We start from the raw sequence: 13020 nt of genomic DNA on the forward strand, positions 1-13020 counted from the left end.
ATAAATCACAAATGTTATTAATGGCATCTAGAATGGTGAATCCTTTCCAGAAGGTTTTCAATTGACTTTGCCCAGATCCATCAGAGGAATCACTGTCTATGGCAGCTATAGCCTTACGAAATGTATTTCTGAAATAATAAGGCTTGAAATTTGAAATTACCCACTGATCCATGCGTTACAGAATGGATGTTGTGTTAGCAGGCATGAAAGCAACATGAATTGCATTGTACATCTCCATCAGGGCTCTTGGGTGACCAGGTGTGTTGTCAATGAGCAGTAATATCTTGAGAGGAATCTTTTTTTCTGAGCAGTAGATCTCAACAGTGGGCTTAAAATATTCAGTAAACCATGTTGTAAACAGATGTGCTGTCATCCAGGCTTTGTTGTTCCATTTATAGAGCACAGGCAGAGTAGATTTAGCATAATTGTTAAGGGCCCTAGGATTTTCAGAATGGTGAATGAGCATCGGCTTCAGTTTAAAGTCACCAGCTGCATTGGCCCCTAACAAGAATCAGCCTGTTTTTGAAGCTTTGAGGCCAGGCATTGACTTCTCCTCTCTAGCTATAGAAGTCCTAGATGGTATCTTCTTCCAATAGGAGGCTGTTTCATCTACATTGAACATCTGTTATTTAGTGTAGCCACCTTCATTACTTATTTTAGCTAGTCTTCTGGATAACTGGTTGCAGCTTCAGCACTTGCTGCTTCACCTTGTACTTTTATATTATGGAGATGGTTTCTTTTCTTAAACATCATGAACCATCCTTTGCTGGCTTCAAACTTTTCTTGTGTAGCTTCCTCATCTCTCTCAACCTTCACTGCCCTGAAGAGAGTTAGGGCCTTGTTCTGGATGGGGCTTTGGCTTAAGGGAATGTTGTGTTTGGTTTGATTTTCTTTCTATCCAGACCACTAAAACTTTTTCATATCAGCAGTAAGGCTGTTTTGCTTTCTTTTTTTTTTTTTTTTTTTTTTTTTTGTGGTACTCGGGCCTCGCACTGTTGTGGCCTCTCCCGTTGCAGAGCACAGGCTCCGGACGCACAGGCTCAGCAGCCATGGCTCACAGGCCCAGCCTCTCCATGGCATGTGGGATCTTCACCGAGTGGGGCACGAACCCATGTCCCCTGCATCGGCAGGCGGACTCTCAACTACTGCGCCACCAGGGAAGCCCCTGTTTTGCTTTCTTATCATTCATGTGTTCACTGGAGTAACACTGTTAAGTTCCTTCAAGAACTTTTCCTTTTCATTCGCAACAAGGCTAACTATTTAGGGCAAGAGGCCTATCTCAGCTTTTGACGTGCCTTCCTCACTAAGCTTAGGCACTTCTAGTTTTTGCCTTAAAGTGAGAGAGGTGTGAATCTTCCTTTTACCTGAACACTTAGATGCCAATGTAGGGTTATTTATTTATTTTTCCAATGTAGGGTTATTAACTGGCCTAACGGCTGGTGGTGGAGCAGTCAGTACACACACAATATTTATTGATTAAGTTCACCATCTTATATGGGCATGGTTTGTGGAGCCCCAAAACAATTACAATAGTAACATCAAAGATCACTGACCACAGATCATAACAAATATAATAATAATTTAAAAAGTTTGAAATATCGTGAGAATTACCAAAATGTGAGACACATAGTGAGCAAATGCTTTTGGAAAAATGATGTCAATAGACTAGCTTTATGTGGGGTTGCCTCAAACCTTCAATTTGTTAAAAAATGCAATCTGCAAGGTATAGTAAAGCAAAGCACAATAAAAGAAGGCATGCCTATACCGAAGATGTAAAAGGGAATAAATAGCAAAAAAAAAGACACCACTCAATTTGTGGTATTTCAATAGTCAGGTTACATGTTCATGTGCTCTTACCCAAATGTAACGTTCTAAAGTGTCCTGGTGGACGCACCCTGATTTAAGAATTTGAGATTTCACAAAAGTTCCTAAATCCTTAAATATACTAACAAGTTCCAGTAAAAGCCAGTGGAATAGGCTTAAAATTGTGACTCAGTTTAATTCTATGTCATATCCTTTCTAACCATTATTCATGAACATTGTACTCCTGATGACCATATTAAAGTTTCCAAGTAACTTTAAAGTATTATTAAGGACCCCATGTACTTTTTTTTTTTTTTTTTTTTTTGCGGTACGCGGGCCTCTCACTGTTGTGGCCTCTCCCGTTGCGGAGCACAGGCTCCGGACGCACAGGCTCAGCGGCCATGGTTCACGGGCCCAGCCGCTCTGCGGCATGCGGTGTCTTCCCGGACTGGGGCACGAACCCGTGTCCCCTGCATCGGCAGGCGGACTCTCAACCACTGCCCCACCAGGGAAGCCCGACCCCATGTACTTTGGCTTTCCATGGTTTCTCTTCTGCAATGGGCAAAATTTAAGGTTAGGATGTCTACCTCTACTCAAGTCTTCCCATCCCCCCCACTTAATTTTACTTTTTTAAAAGTAGACTTGGGCTTCCTTGGTGGCGCAGTGGTTGAGAGTCCGCCTGCTGATGCAGGGGACGTGGGTTCGTGCCCCGGTCCGGGAAGATCCCACATGCTGCGGAGCGGCTGGGCCCGTGAGCCATGGCCGCTGAGCCTGCGCGTCCGGAGCCTGTGCGCCGCAACGGGAGAGGCCACAACAGTGAGAGGCCCGCGAAAAAAAAAAAATAGACTTTATTTTTTCATACAGTTTTAGATTGCAGAAAAATTGAGAAGATAGTATAGAAAGTTGCAATGTACCCTGCACCCAGTTTCCCCTATTATTGACATCTTATGTTAGTATGGTACATTGCTTCAATTAATGAATTATAATTAATACATTATTATTACTAAGGCCCCAGTTGTTCAGATGTTTTAAAGTTTAACCTAATGTTCTTTTTCTGTTCCAGCATCCCATCCAGGATATTTTACATTTAGTTGTCATGTCTCCCTAGGCTCCTCTTGGCTCTGACAGTTAAGGCTCCCTTGTCATAACAATTATTATATTACTGTAAGTTATTTGGTACTATTCACTATTGTGATCATGAAATAGAATGCATAGTTAGTCCCTACACACATAGTTTAAACATCAATATAATGACCTAACTATTGATATAATGAAGGAGGAGTAAGACAATAAATATTTAATATGTAGTTGCTTTTATAAGCTCAGATCTGCATCAGAAATCATAAAATAGTCAGATACTTGTACCCCACATTCAAGAGCAATAAGACAAGACTCTGGAATATTACTGACACTTTTTCTTTATTTTTGACATTTTGAAGTAAGAGTAAATAAAAAATACTCATATACACATTTGGAATTACTGGGCCTGTGACAGTTATACATTTGACAGGTGCTGATGTATTGATTGCCATGAGTGGAACTGGTGTCACTGTCTTGATTTTCCAAAACGATGAACAAAGTACAATTTTGCTTAGATTTATGCAGTAGTTGCATTTACAGAAAATCCAGTGTGTACTCAAATGGTGTAAAAAATATTTTGTCTATATGGAAAAGAGAGTTAAAGTTCTAATGTAATTAGAAGCACATTTTAACTGCCCCAAATGTCCAGTCCAACACACAAACAACCCCTGTGCTGCAAAATCCTGCCCTGGAGGCACTTCCTGCGTCCTCCTGCATCTCCCGTTAAATGTCACTGCCCCCTTCTCATCATTGTGAGAACCAATCAAAGCACATGCAAATTTCCAAAACGCCCCCTAGGGGGCGGTACTGCTGTGGGCTGAGGTGCTAGACGCCTTAACAGGGGACTTGCCTTGATTTCTTCCTTTGTCAAATGAGGATAGCAGTAGTTAAGGGATGGAGACAATGCACGTAAAAAACACTTAGCAAGGTGCCTAGCACACAGTACGTCCTCCAGAATGTAATATAATATTATCTCCCAGTCAATCAGCAGAGATTGTTTGGGGGAACACTGTTCCCCCAGGCAGATGCGGGTGAGTGAAGATGGGAATCAGGCAAGCACCACATTCCCTGCCTCCAACATGAAATAAGGAGTGAATTATTAAACACAGCTCACAAAAAGGAGAGCCCGGGGAGAGCTGGAGTCAGAGAAATCTTTCTGAAGGAGACAGGATTGTCTTATTGAGCCAGGGCAGCTGGTACTTGAAGGAAAATATATTTATCCCATGAATAATAAATAACTCCTAGACCCTTACTTCTCAGAGCGCGGTCTTCAGACTAGTGGCATCAGCAGCGCCTGGAGGTTTGTTAGAAATCTTAGCTTTTACCCTAGACCCACAGAGTTAGAACCTGCATTTTAACAAGAATCCCAGGTGTTCAACTGCACATTCACAGTTGCGATGTGATGGCCTAGAGAACCAACTGAGGAACCAGAGGAAAGAACAATAATACTTTATCCTTTGAGAGAACACAGACCTTGGGTGCTTGTGTGAGAGGAATAGAGAGGAGAGAGAGAAAAGTTCAGATTGTGGACGGTAGTTAGGTAGTGAGAATCTCAAAGGTGGTCCTAGAGCAATCAATCTATATCAGAATGTGTGTGTTATTCAAATGAAGATTCTCTGCCAGATCCCAGATTTACTGAATCAGAATCTCAAAGAACAAGGAATCAACATTTAAATAAATTTTAAAAAAAAGCTTCCCCAGATGATTTAAGAATGGGGAGGGACTAACACACCGTTGTAAAGCAATATACTCCAATAAAAACGTTAAAAAAAAAGAAAAAGAATGGGAAGGGAGCTTTAAAAAATACCCACATTATCACCTGTGATATTAGAATCTCTAGCAGCAGGTGAGTCCTGGGTATTTTTGTTTGTAAACTCCCCAGGTGATTCTTATGTTTGAGAGCAATTGACGGATTAAATGCGAAAACCTGGAGGAAAACAGTCTGGGTGGGAGAGAGTAACAGAGGTGTGTATGTTGGGGTATCTGCAAATACCCGAAGTCTGTCTACCTCAGAAGAGAGAAGCAAGACCAGTGGGTAAAACTTTTCGTTGTTTTTTTTTTTGTCCAAAGAATCATAGCGTTTTTCTTTGCTTTTTTCCCCTTCCTTTCCTCCCTCCGTTCCTAGCAAGAAGGGGCCTTTGAAACGCCCTAGTCCCAACTCTTTCCGTTTGTAGTTAGATGAGTGGCCCAAAAGGTAACGTGAGCTGGACAAGGTCAACTCAGATATTCTCATTCCAACCCTACAACAGCAACAAAATAAAATGAGACCCTCTTCCCAGTGCTAGTGCTGTTTCTACTGCACGACAAAGGCATTTAAATCCCGCTCCGATTTCCATCGCAGGCAAAGCGAGAATGAGAAAGGAAACTGGTTACTCTTCAGAAAACAGGGTGCCATTCCCCACCGTAGGCAGGCTTTAAACGAGGAATTGGCATTTTAGAGAACTCATTAAATCTGAAGACTGATTATACATAGGAAGGTGAAATCTAGGTTCGTGAATTTGGATGTTGCTATTACATTCTAGTTGAATCTGACAAATGGCCGATCCTCCCTGTGCACCTTTCCGAACTACACCGCCGGGCGTGGGTCCCGGAGTGGACGAATTCGCCGCCTCGCTGCGGAGATGAGCCCGACGGCGCAAAGGGATGAGCTCCGCGCGTTCAGAGGTGGGGACAGTTGGCCGCGCCAAGAAAGCCAGGGGAGGGCTTCTTGTAGGAGGGAGGCTTCCATCGGAGGCCTGAAGTACGGGCAAGACTCGGCTACTCAGAGGGGAAGTAGAGAGCTGGTGGGGGACCGGCTGGGACCAAGGCCTAGGGGCAGTCGCAAGGAGGGCGGGGTGGGGTCCAAACATCTTCTAGAACGCCCTGTGGTCCTAAGATACCCGGTCCCCTTAAGTTGGTGCTGGAAGGCAATCGAAGCTCCTAGAAGAAGGCCTGACACGGATGGGCTTGGGGGCAGGTGAACCTCGTTTTCCTGGGATGGGCGGTGAGGATGGCAGCCCAGGCAGGAGACCCTCCATAGTCTCTGAAGCCTGTGCGACTCCAGAGGAGAAAGATGCCAAATTAGGGCGCTGATGGCTTTTCTACTCAAGCGCGGCCTCGGGCTTCCCGGACGGTAAAGGAGTGGGGTCCGGGGTCGGGGGAGGGGGCGGTCTCCTCTGGTCACCATCCCGCGGCACGAGTGGGGCAGGTCTCTCATCACACCCTCACCAGGCCCTGCCCCGGCCGCCTTTTAGTCACGGCTCTCCCAGTCGTCCTCCCACACCGCCGAGCCTCCGGGTATCACGCCCGGCCGCATCCCTCCCTTCCCGCCGGCCTTGGAGCGCCGGCTCCGGCGCCCGGGCCTCGGGGCGGGTCCCTGCCGCACGCACCTGCCCCGGGGGCGGAGCGCGGCGCCGACTACTGGGCTTCAGGCTCTGCCACCCGCCACGCGAGCCGCGCCGCGCCCGCACCCCCCGCCCCCTGCCACCACCGCACCTCCACTCCGCGGCGCCCGCCCTCCCTCTCCGCGCGGTCGGTGCGTCCCTCCGCCTGTTCCCAGCCGCTGCGCCTCGCACTTCTGACTCGAGTCCCCGCTGCGCTCGTCGTCGCCGCCCCGCGCCATGGAGCCGGCCGCGGGCAGCGAGTGCCGCAGCCCCCCGGGCCCTGCCGTCCCGCCACCGCCCCGGGTCCACGCGCCCTTGGCCGCCGCCCCCGGCCCGGGCCCGCTGAGCTCCCCCGCACACGAGCCTCTGCAGCCCGAGGAGGAGCGGCAGCTGCGGATCAGCGAGAGCGGCCAGTTCAGCGACGGGCTGGAGGATCGAGGTGAGCGCGCGCCGCCCCGGGTCCCTTCCCCCGGCCCGGCCCCTTCCTCCCGCCAGGCGGGCGCGTTGAGGAGCCGCTGCTCCGGGCCCGCCTCTCCCCGCTGGCGGGTGGGGCCGGGCGCGGGGCTCGGCGCCTCGGCGCGCGCGGGGGCGCGGAGCCGGGACTTCCCGCGAAAGCACGGAGAGCAGAGGGCGGCAGCCCCACCTCCCTCGGCCGGCGCCGCCGGGGCCGCGGAGCCTTCGCCGGAACCCGCGAACCGTGCTGCCTCCTGGGCGACCCCGCCGGGGCCCGCGTCCTCCTCTCGGCCAGCCCTGGTCCCTCCGGCGCCCACTGGAAAAGTTTGCGGGAGGCGTGTGTGTGTGTCTCTGTGTGTGTGTGTGATTTTTTTTTTCTTTGCTTTCGGAGCCGAGCGCTCCCGGGAATTGCGGGTCCCGCTCAGTTGGGAGGGTCCTGAGCTCGGTGCATCCTCCTTCCCCAGCCCCCTGCGGCCCCCTCCGGCTCTCCGGGAGAACTTCCCTCTGCGGATTTAGCCTCGAGGAGTCCCTCGGCGACCGCCCCGGCGAACAGGAGTCGGGTGACTCCCGACTCATTTACCCACCCAGTTTACGGTGGGTCACTGCCCCGCTGTCTGCCGGTGGGGGGAGAGGCCTGGGACACTTGGATTTGGGCCACCAATCCTGGATGGATGCCACTAGAACCTGATGGTTCCCGGAGCGCCCATCCCTAGCCCCTTCAGAATCCTTCCCAAGACACTGGCCTGGAAGCCCGCAAACGTCCCTTTCCGGGGAGGCCAAACCCGACCCTCTGACCGACAGCTGATGCCCCCTTTGAGTTGCCCATAAGAAATGGGAGAGACTACCCTATTCATTCCTGTGTCTCTCTACATTCCTCTTTTTCTCCCTCTCTCGTTTCCTTTTGGCTCAGAGGGAGCCCTCATCGTAGCCACGTCTATACCTTCTCTGCTTCTTGCTGAATCGAAATCCAAATCGGCCCCCTCAGAAAGACTCGGTGGCTTTCCTAAACCCGGTTAGTGGCCGAAACGGGATTCTGACAGCCGGCCCTTCACGGGGAGCCGGCTCGTCGCCACTTCCACCCCCTGTTCTTGGAAGCCTTATTTGTTGGCTGCGGCGGATTTGTATATTTCAGTCTTCGCAGGTTTCTGTCCTATTCTTAGTATCTCCTGTACATTTTTATTCCGGTTTAGTATTCGGATGCACGATCTCTTTCGTCTTAGAAATTTTAAACTGTAGCATGTGAAGCATGCAAACGGCAATTCCCAGAGAATCGGCAGGGATGCTCGGGTGAGAACTGGAACCCCTCCAGGTGCAACGAGTTCCGCGCCTATGTTGCAGTTTCTCCTCCTGTTTTCACCTAACTCGATTATCATTTTCGAGCTGATGATGGGTGACATCACAAGCACCCAGCAAAACCTCATATTTTTAGTGTAGGTCGTGTTAATTACCTTTCCCACTATAACTAATGTTGTAGCATTAAAAATTTTTGCATTGAAGAAAGACCGAACTCTGGGCTGGGCTTATTTTTGTAGCATTGCAGGTCATCTGTAAAAGCTGGCCTATTTCTCCCCACCTCATGATAGGAGGGAAAAAAGTGCTAGGGCTAGTTACTATTTAGTGCCATTTTGTAGCTCATGCTCAAGTGTAAAAAGCCCTTCTGAATTTATTCTTAAGGTTATTTTTCACTGGTCAACTGAATTTCATTTTCCATTATGTTATAGCATGAAAGTATTCACTGTTCATAAACTGTCACTGTGTGAAAGCACTGCATGTCACACACTGCCTCTCTGTTAAGATGAACCCTGTCCCCCAAAGAACCCAGCGCCATGTGGCATTGAAAGCTGAAAGTCAGTGTGACATTCATTCTTCTGTTTGACCCATTCCTGGCAGCAAAGAGTTAATGCTGAATGAGTCATTTTTATTAAATAAATCAGAAGCTTATCTAGGGAGGTTTCTTATAATATTTGGGGTTTGTGTTATTTTTTATGAACGGGGCTGCATTTTTCCAATATCGATTTTTTGTATCCCTTGGGAACTGTTCCATTGCTGCTACCTTTTTCCTAATGGTGAGAGGATTTGGGGAGGAGGAGGCCTCAGCAGTTGCCTGATGTGTATCTCTACATCATGCCTGGCTTGCTTTCTTCGAGGCCTAAATACCTAACAATGAGTATGTGTGTTTGTGGTGGGTGGACACCTGGATTTGTACCTATACTTGGCCTTCTCTCTTGCCCTAAATTCCTTCTGAGCTATCAGGACCCTGTGACAGGCTCCATTTAACTTTGATCAAAGGCTTGCTTTATACAAATCTAGTGTTTGGAGACTTGAGAGGTATTTTTTCCTTAGAAGTGATGTGGGTTGGTTCCCAGAACCCTAATGAGCTCATATTGTCAGCCAAATGACACTGCAGTTACTGAGCCTTGTAGTTCAGGGAGCAAGAGGTTTGTGGTCCAAGACCTTTAGGGACTAAAACAAAAGATAGGCCAAGTTTGTCTTACGCATTTCCACGCCCCACCTTTTAATACCCACTCTTCTCCCCACAGGTGTTTTCCCATCATTCTGTCCCAAGCCTTAGGGCCCTAGAGTGTTACATGCTTCAGCATTTCCTACTACCTTCCCATTTAATGAATATACCCCTTCCTTCAGAGAATCCAAGCAGGACTAACTCTTAGGAGAAAGCAATTGGAACTAATTCATACTAGCATGGAAATGACTGATGACTTCAATCTCCCTGCATATATTTGCATCTCCTCCACCCCAAATAAGGTATCAGTCCTTCATTAATACAACCCTTATGCTTACTATTGCCAGGCCCAAATTACAAGTAGGTGAAATTCAAGTGAGATTAAAAATTTCAATGTGGAGGCCAACTATGGATAGGAAGGATCCAGCCCTGTGTGCAAATCTGAGGCCTGCCTTGGCTTCTGTAGGCTGTGCTGCTTTTCTTCTACCTTTGACACACAGCTTCCTGAACGCTTCAGGAATTCTCAGCACATCTCTGTGGCTTGCACGTGTGCGTGCAGCTAACACGGGGCAGAGGTAGTGGCACCTGTGTGCGGACCATTCATTTATGAGCTGGGTCCTCATAGGTCATTATACCCCACTTCCTTTGAGGAAGCACATACAGGGTCGGATCTGGGGGGGAACTACCAGTCCTGTTGATCAGAGGATTCAGCTGCCACCTTAGCAGGGCAGTGCAGCCCAGGTGAGCTGGCATCCCAGGCTCCCTCCAAGGGGAGTGCTGGCCCTCTCTGGGGTGAGGCACATGATTGGTCTGTGCCGTCAGCTCCAGTCATATTGTTGGAAACAGCTGGCCTTGGTAGGGAAAATAAATATCATGTGTTGGAATTGAAAACTCAGATCCTTGTTGTTTCTCTTAGAAAATTAAATCTACATCTAGAAGAAACCTCGTTTTTTACCCCCAGGGGATTACCTCTCAAGATGGTTGCTGTCAAAGTACCCAGCAAATGAACTGCTTATTTGAGTCAGTACTTAAATGTTACAGCTTCACTTCTCTTGAAAATCAATTGGCCAGGATGAAAGAAAGATTTCCATATCATTTGGGCAAAGGGAAATAAATTATCGGGAGTCCCTGGGACCTGCTTATTCTGGGTTGTGGCTTTAACTGGAGTCAAGGGTGATCACAGTTGAAAATTAGAATGGGGTGTTTTTCAGCAGCTAGGGAAGCAGACAAAGGGACAGTTTGAAATCACTTGTACCCAGGGTACAATTTGATAAGAGAGAAGGTCTTTCTTTTTTCCGTCCAAGTGCATTTTTAAAGGAAGGTCTGGGGAGATTTTTACAGTGAGGTGATGGAGATGGAGTTTATTACCTACCTTTTGCAAAGTCATCTACCTTTTGGTTGTAAATAAGTCTACAGGTTTCAATGATTAAAAAATCTGTGGGGCCTTCCCTGGTGGCACAGTGGTTGAGAATCCGCCTGCCAATGCAGGGGACATGGGTTCGAACCCTGGTCCGGGAAGATCCCACATGCCGTGGAGCAACTAAGCTTGTGTGCCACAACTACTGAGCCTGCGCTCTAGAGCCTGCGAGCCACAACTACTGAGCCCACGTGTCACAACTACTGAAGCCCATGCGCCTAGAGCCCATGCTCCACAAGAAGAGAAGCCACTGCAATAAGAAGCCTGCGCAGCGCAACGAAGAGTAGCCCCCACTCACCACAACTAGAGAAAGCCCACACACAGCAACGAAGACCCAACACAGCCAAAAATAAAATAAAAAATAAAATAAATTTATTTAAAAAAAAATCTGTGGCTGTACACTGGACTCAGTAAGCAGGCTTCTCCACATTTCCTCTTTATTTAGGCCCTCTTCAGGGTGCTTGAATCTGGGTAGTTAATGGAATTGGGAAGTTTTAACAGGGTCCTTGTTATAATTTTTGAACAGGATGCAGTTTTTGGCAACCAGAGGCTTAATGTGGTACCCAGTCAGTCTAACGGGAAGATGCCTTTTCCACAATGCTTAGGTGAGATTTGTTGCACACTGTGCCTTATTTTACAGGTGGGTGCTTAAGGTCTGACTACCAATTTCTTCATCATTTGGAGCTGTTGTGATGAGGCTGCTCCACCTCTGAAAGGTATATTATGGGTTGTTTGGCCAGAGATGTTGTCCTGTTTATGTAGAATGCCGGGCTGAGAGTTTGGTTCTTCATGCAGCTAAGAGATGCTGTATATGATCTCTTTACAAAGGAGAAGAAAAAACATAAATCAAGATCGTGCTGAAGATGTTTTAGTCTTCAAGCTGAAGCTTGGGCATTGCCTCAGAGTCGTCCTGAATTTCTGTTGCTGTTGAGGACTCTCAATGTTGAAAGCATAGGCGACGAAATCAAACCTTTCTTACACGTGACCCACCTGGGAAGCGACCTCCAGTTTTAGCAGGTTTACCTCGCTGCAACATTGTGAGAATTTTTTGACATTTGACTGATACACAGGAATAGATACTATAGAGCAGAAAGAGGAGGGAAGAAAACGTGGCATGTCATTTACTCCTGGTGGCTGTTGGTTGTGGTTAAAGAGAAATGGCCCTCCTTCTGTTAACTGTTGAGGGGAGGCGTGGGGGCATTTGTATTCCACAACCCCAAAACCCGGTCCGCCAGTTAGGGCCATGCTGATGGAGCAATGCAAATCAGTGCCACGCTGAGGAGCCCACATGCCCAACCAGATGTGGGCTACTTGTGCTATTTTTCTTTTTTTGTTGTTGTTTTGTTTTGTTTTTTTGCGGTATGCGGGCCTCTCACTGTTGTGGCCTCTCCCGTTGCGGAGCACAGGCTCTGGACGCACAGGCTCAGCAGCCATGGCTCACGGGCCCAGCTGCTCCGCGGCATGTGGGATCCTCCCAGACCAGGGCACGAACCCGTGTCCCCTGCATCGGCAGGCGGACTCTCAACCACTGCGCCACCAGGGAAACCCCTACTTGTGCTATTTTTCTAAAGAAAAAGTCTCGTTAGAAGGAGCAGCACCTATGTGAGCCAGTGAGCCACAGGGGAGGGGGATGGCTGGGGTCATATGTCAGGTCAGGGGGTGGTAGGGTACTTTAGAAAGAAGACAGCTGCCATTACCCTTGGGAACACAAGCCATATATTGCCAGAGCCCAAGATCTTTCAAGAGAGACCAGAAAGCTTGATTTCTATGTGACTCTCCTAAATGTTAAAACACCTCTTGGATAACTGAATCACTTTGCCGTACACCTGAAACTAACACAGTGTTGTAAATCAACTATATTTCAATTGAAAAACCCCACATCTTGGCCCGCGGGCTGTCAGTTTGCAATCCTTGGCTAAGAAAGAATAGCTCTAGTTGTGGGTTTCTTAATAAGGAAATGCCTAACTTCCTTTTCTCCTTGTTTTTGTCAGGCTTACTAGAAAGCAGCACTCGGCTAAAACCCCACGAAGCCCAGAACTACAGAAAGAAGGCGTTGTGGGTCTCCTGGTTCTCCATTATTGTCACACTGGCCCTGGCGGTGGCTGCCTTTAGTGAGTATCTGGAGTCTTGCTGATCGATGTATGTGCTGGTGTTGCCTGTTTTATTCTCTGACTCCTGTGGGATGTGCTTTTGCTTTTAGCTGACTATCATTGATGAGTAAATTTTTTTCAGTGGTTGCATAGTCAGGTTGCTTTAGCAAAATGGCTTCTCTCCTCTGCAGAGGCAAGAGGTGGTTAGGAAGAAGAAATAGAGAACGGGACTGGGAGCTTTGGCTCTCATCAGTATGCGGGTTCGTGGCAGTAGATTATGGCTGCCAGCTGAATAGTGAAAATATTCTCTTGGTGGATGCCTTCAGCCTGGGCTGACATGTGACAAATATACGT

At 48.0% G+C, this 13020-nt stretch overlaps 1 protein-coding gene across 1 annotated transcript in view; it reads left to right on the forward strand.

The window, feature by feature from the left end:
- Positions 1-6482: 6482 nt before the first annotated feature.
- TMEM163 (transmembrane protein 163) overlaps positions 6483-13020 on the forward strand; it is a gene marked incomplete at its 5' end in the record, with an annotated part of 256482 nt that continues 249944 nt past the window's right edge. Inside the window, 2 exons of the mRNA XM_081242263.1 lie at positions 6483-6684; positions 12568-12687. Of these exons, the coding sequence (XP_081098389.1) occupies positions 6483-6684; positions 12568-12687 (322 nt within the window). The remainder of the gene's footprint in view (positions 6685-12567; positions 12688-13020) is intronic.

Source organism: Mesoplodon bidens, assembly GCF_964165515.1.
Source record: "Mesoplodon bidens genome assembly, chromosome: 8".
Taxonomy (NCBI): domain Eukaryota; kingdom Metazoa; phylum Chordata; class Mammalia; order Artiodactyla; family Ziphiidae; genus Mesoplodon; species Mesoplodon bidens.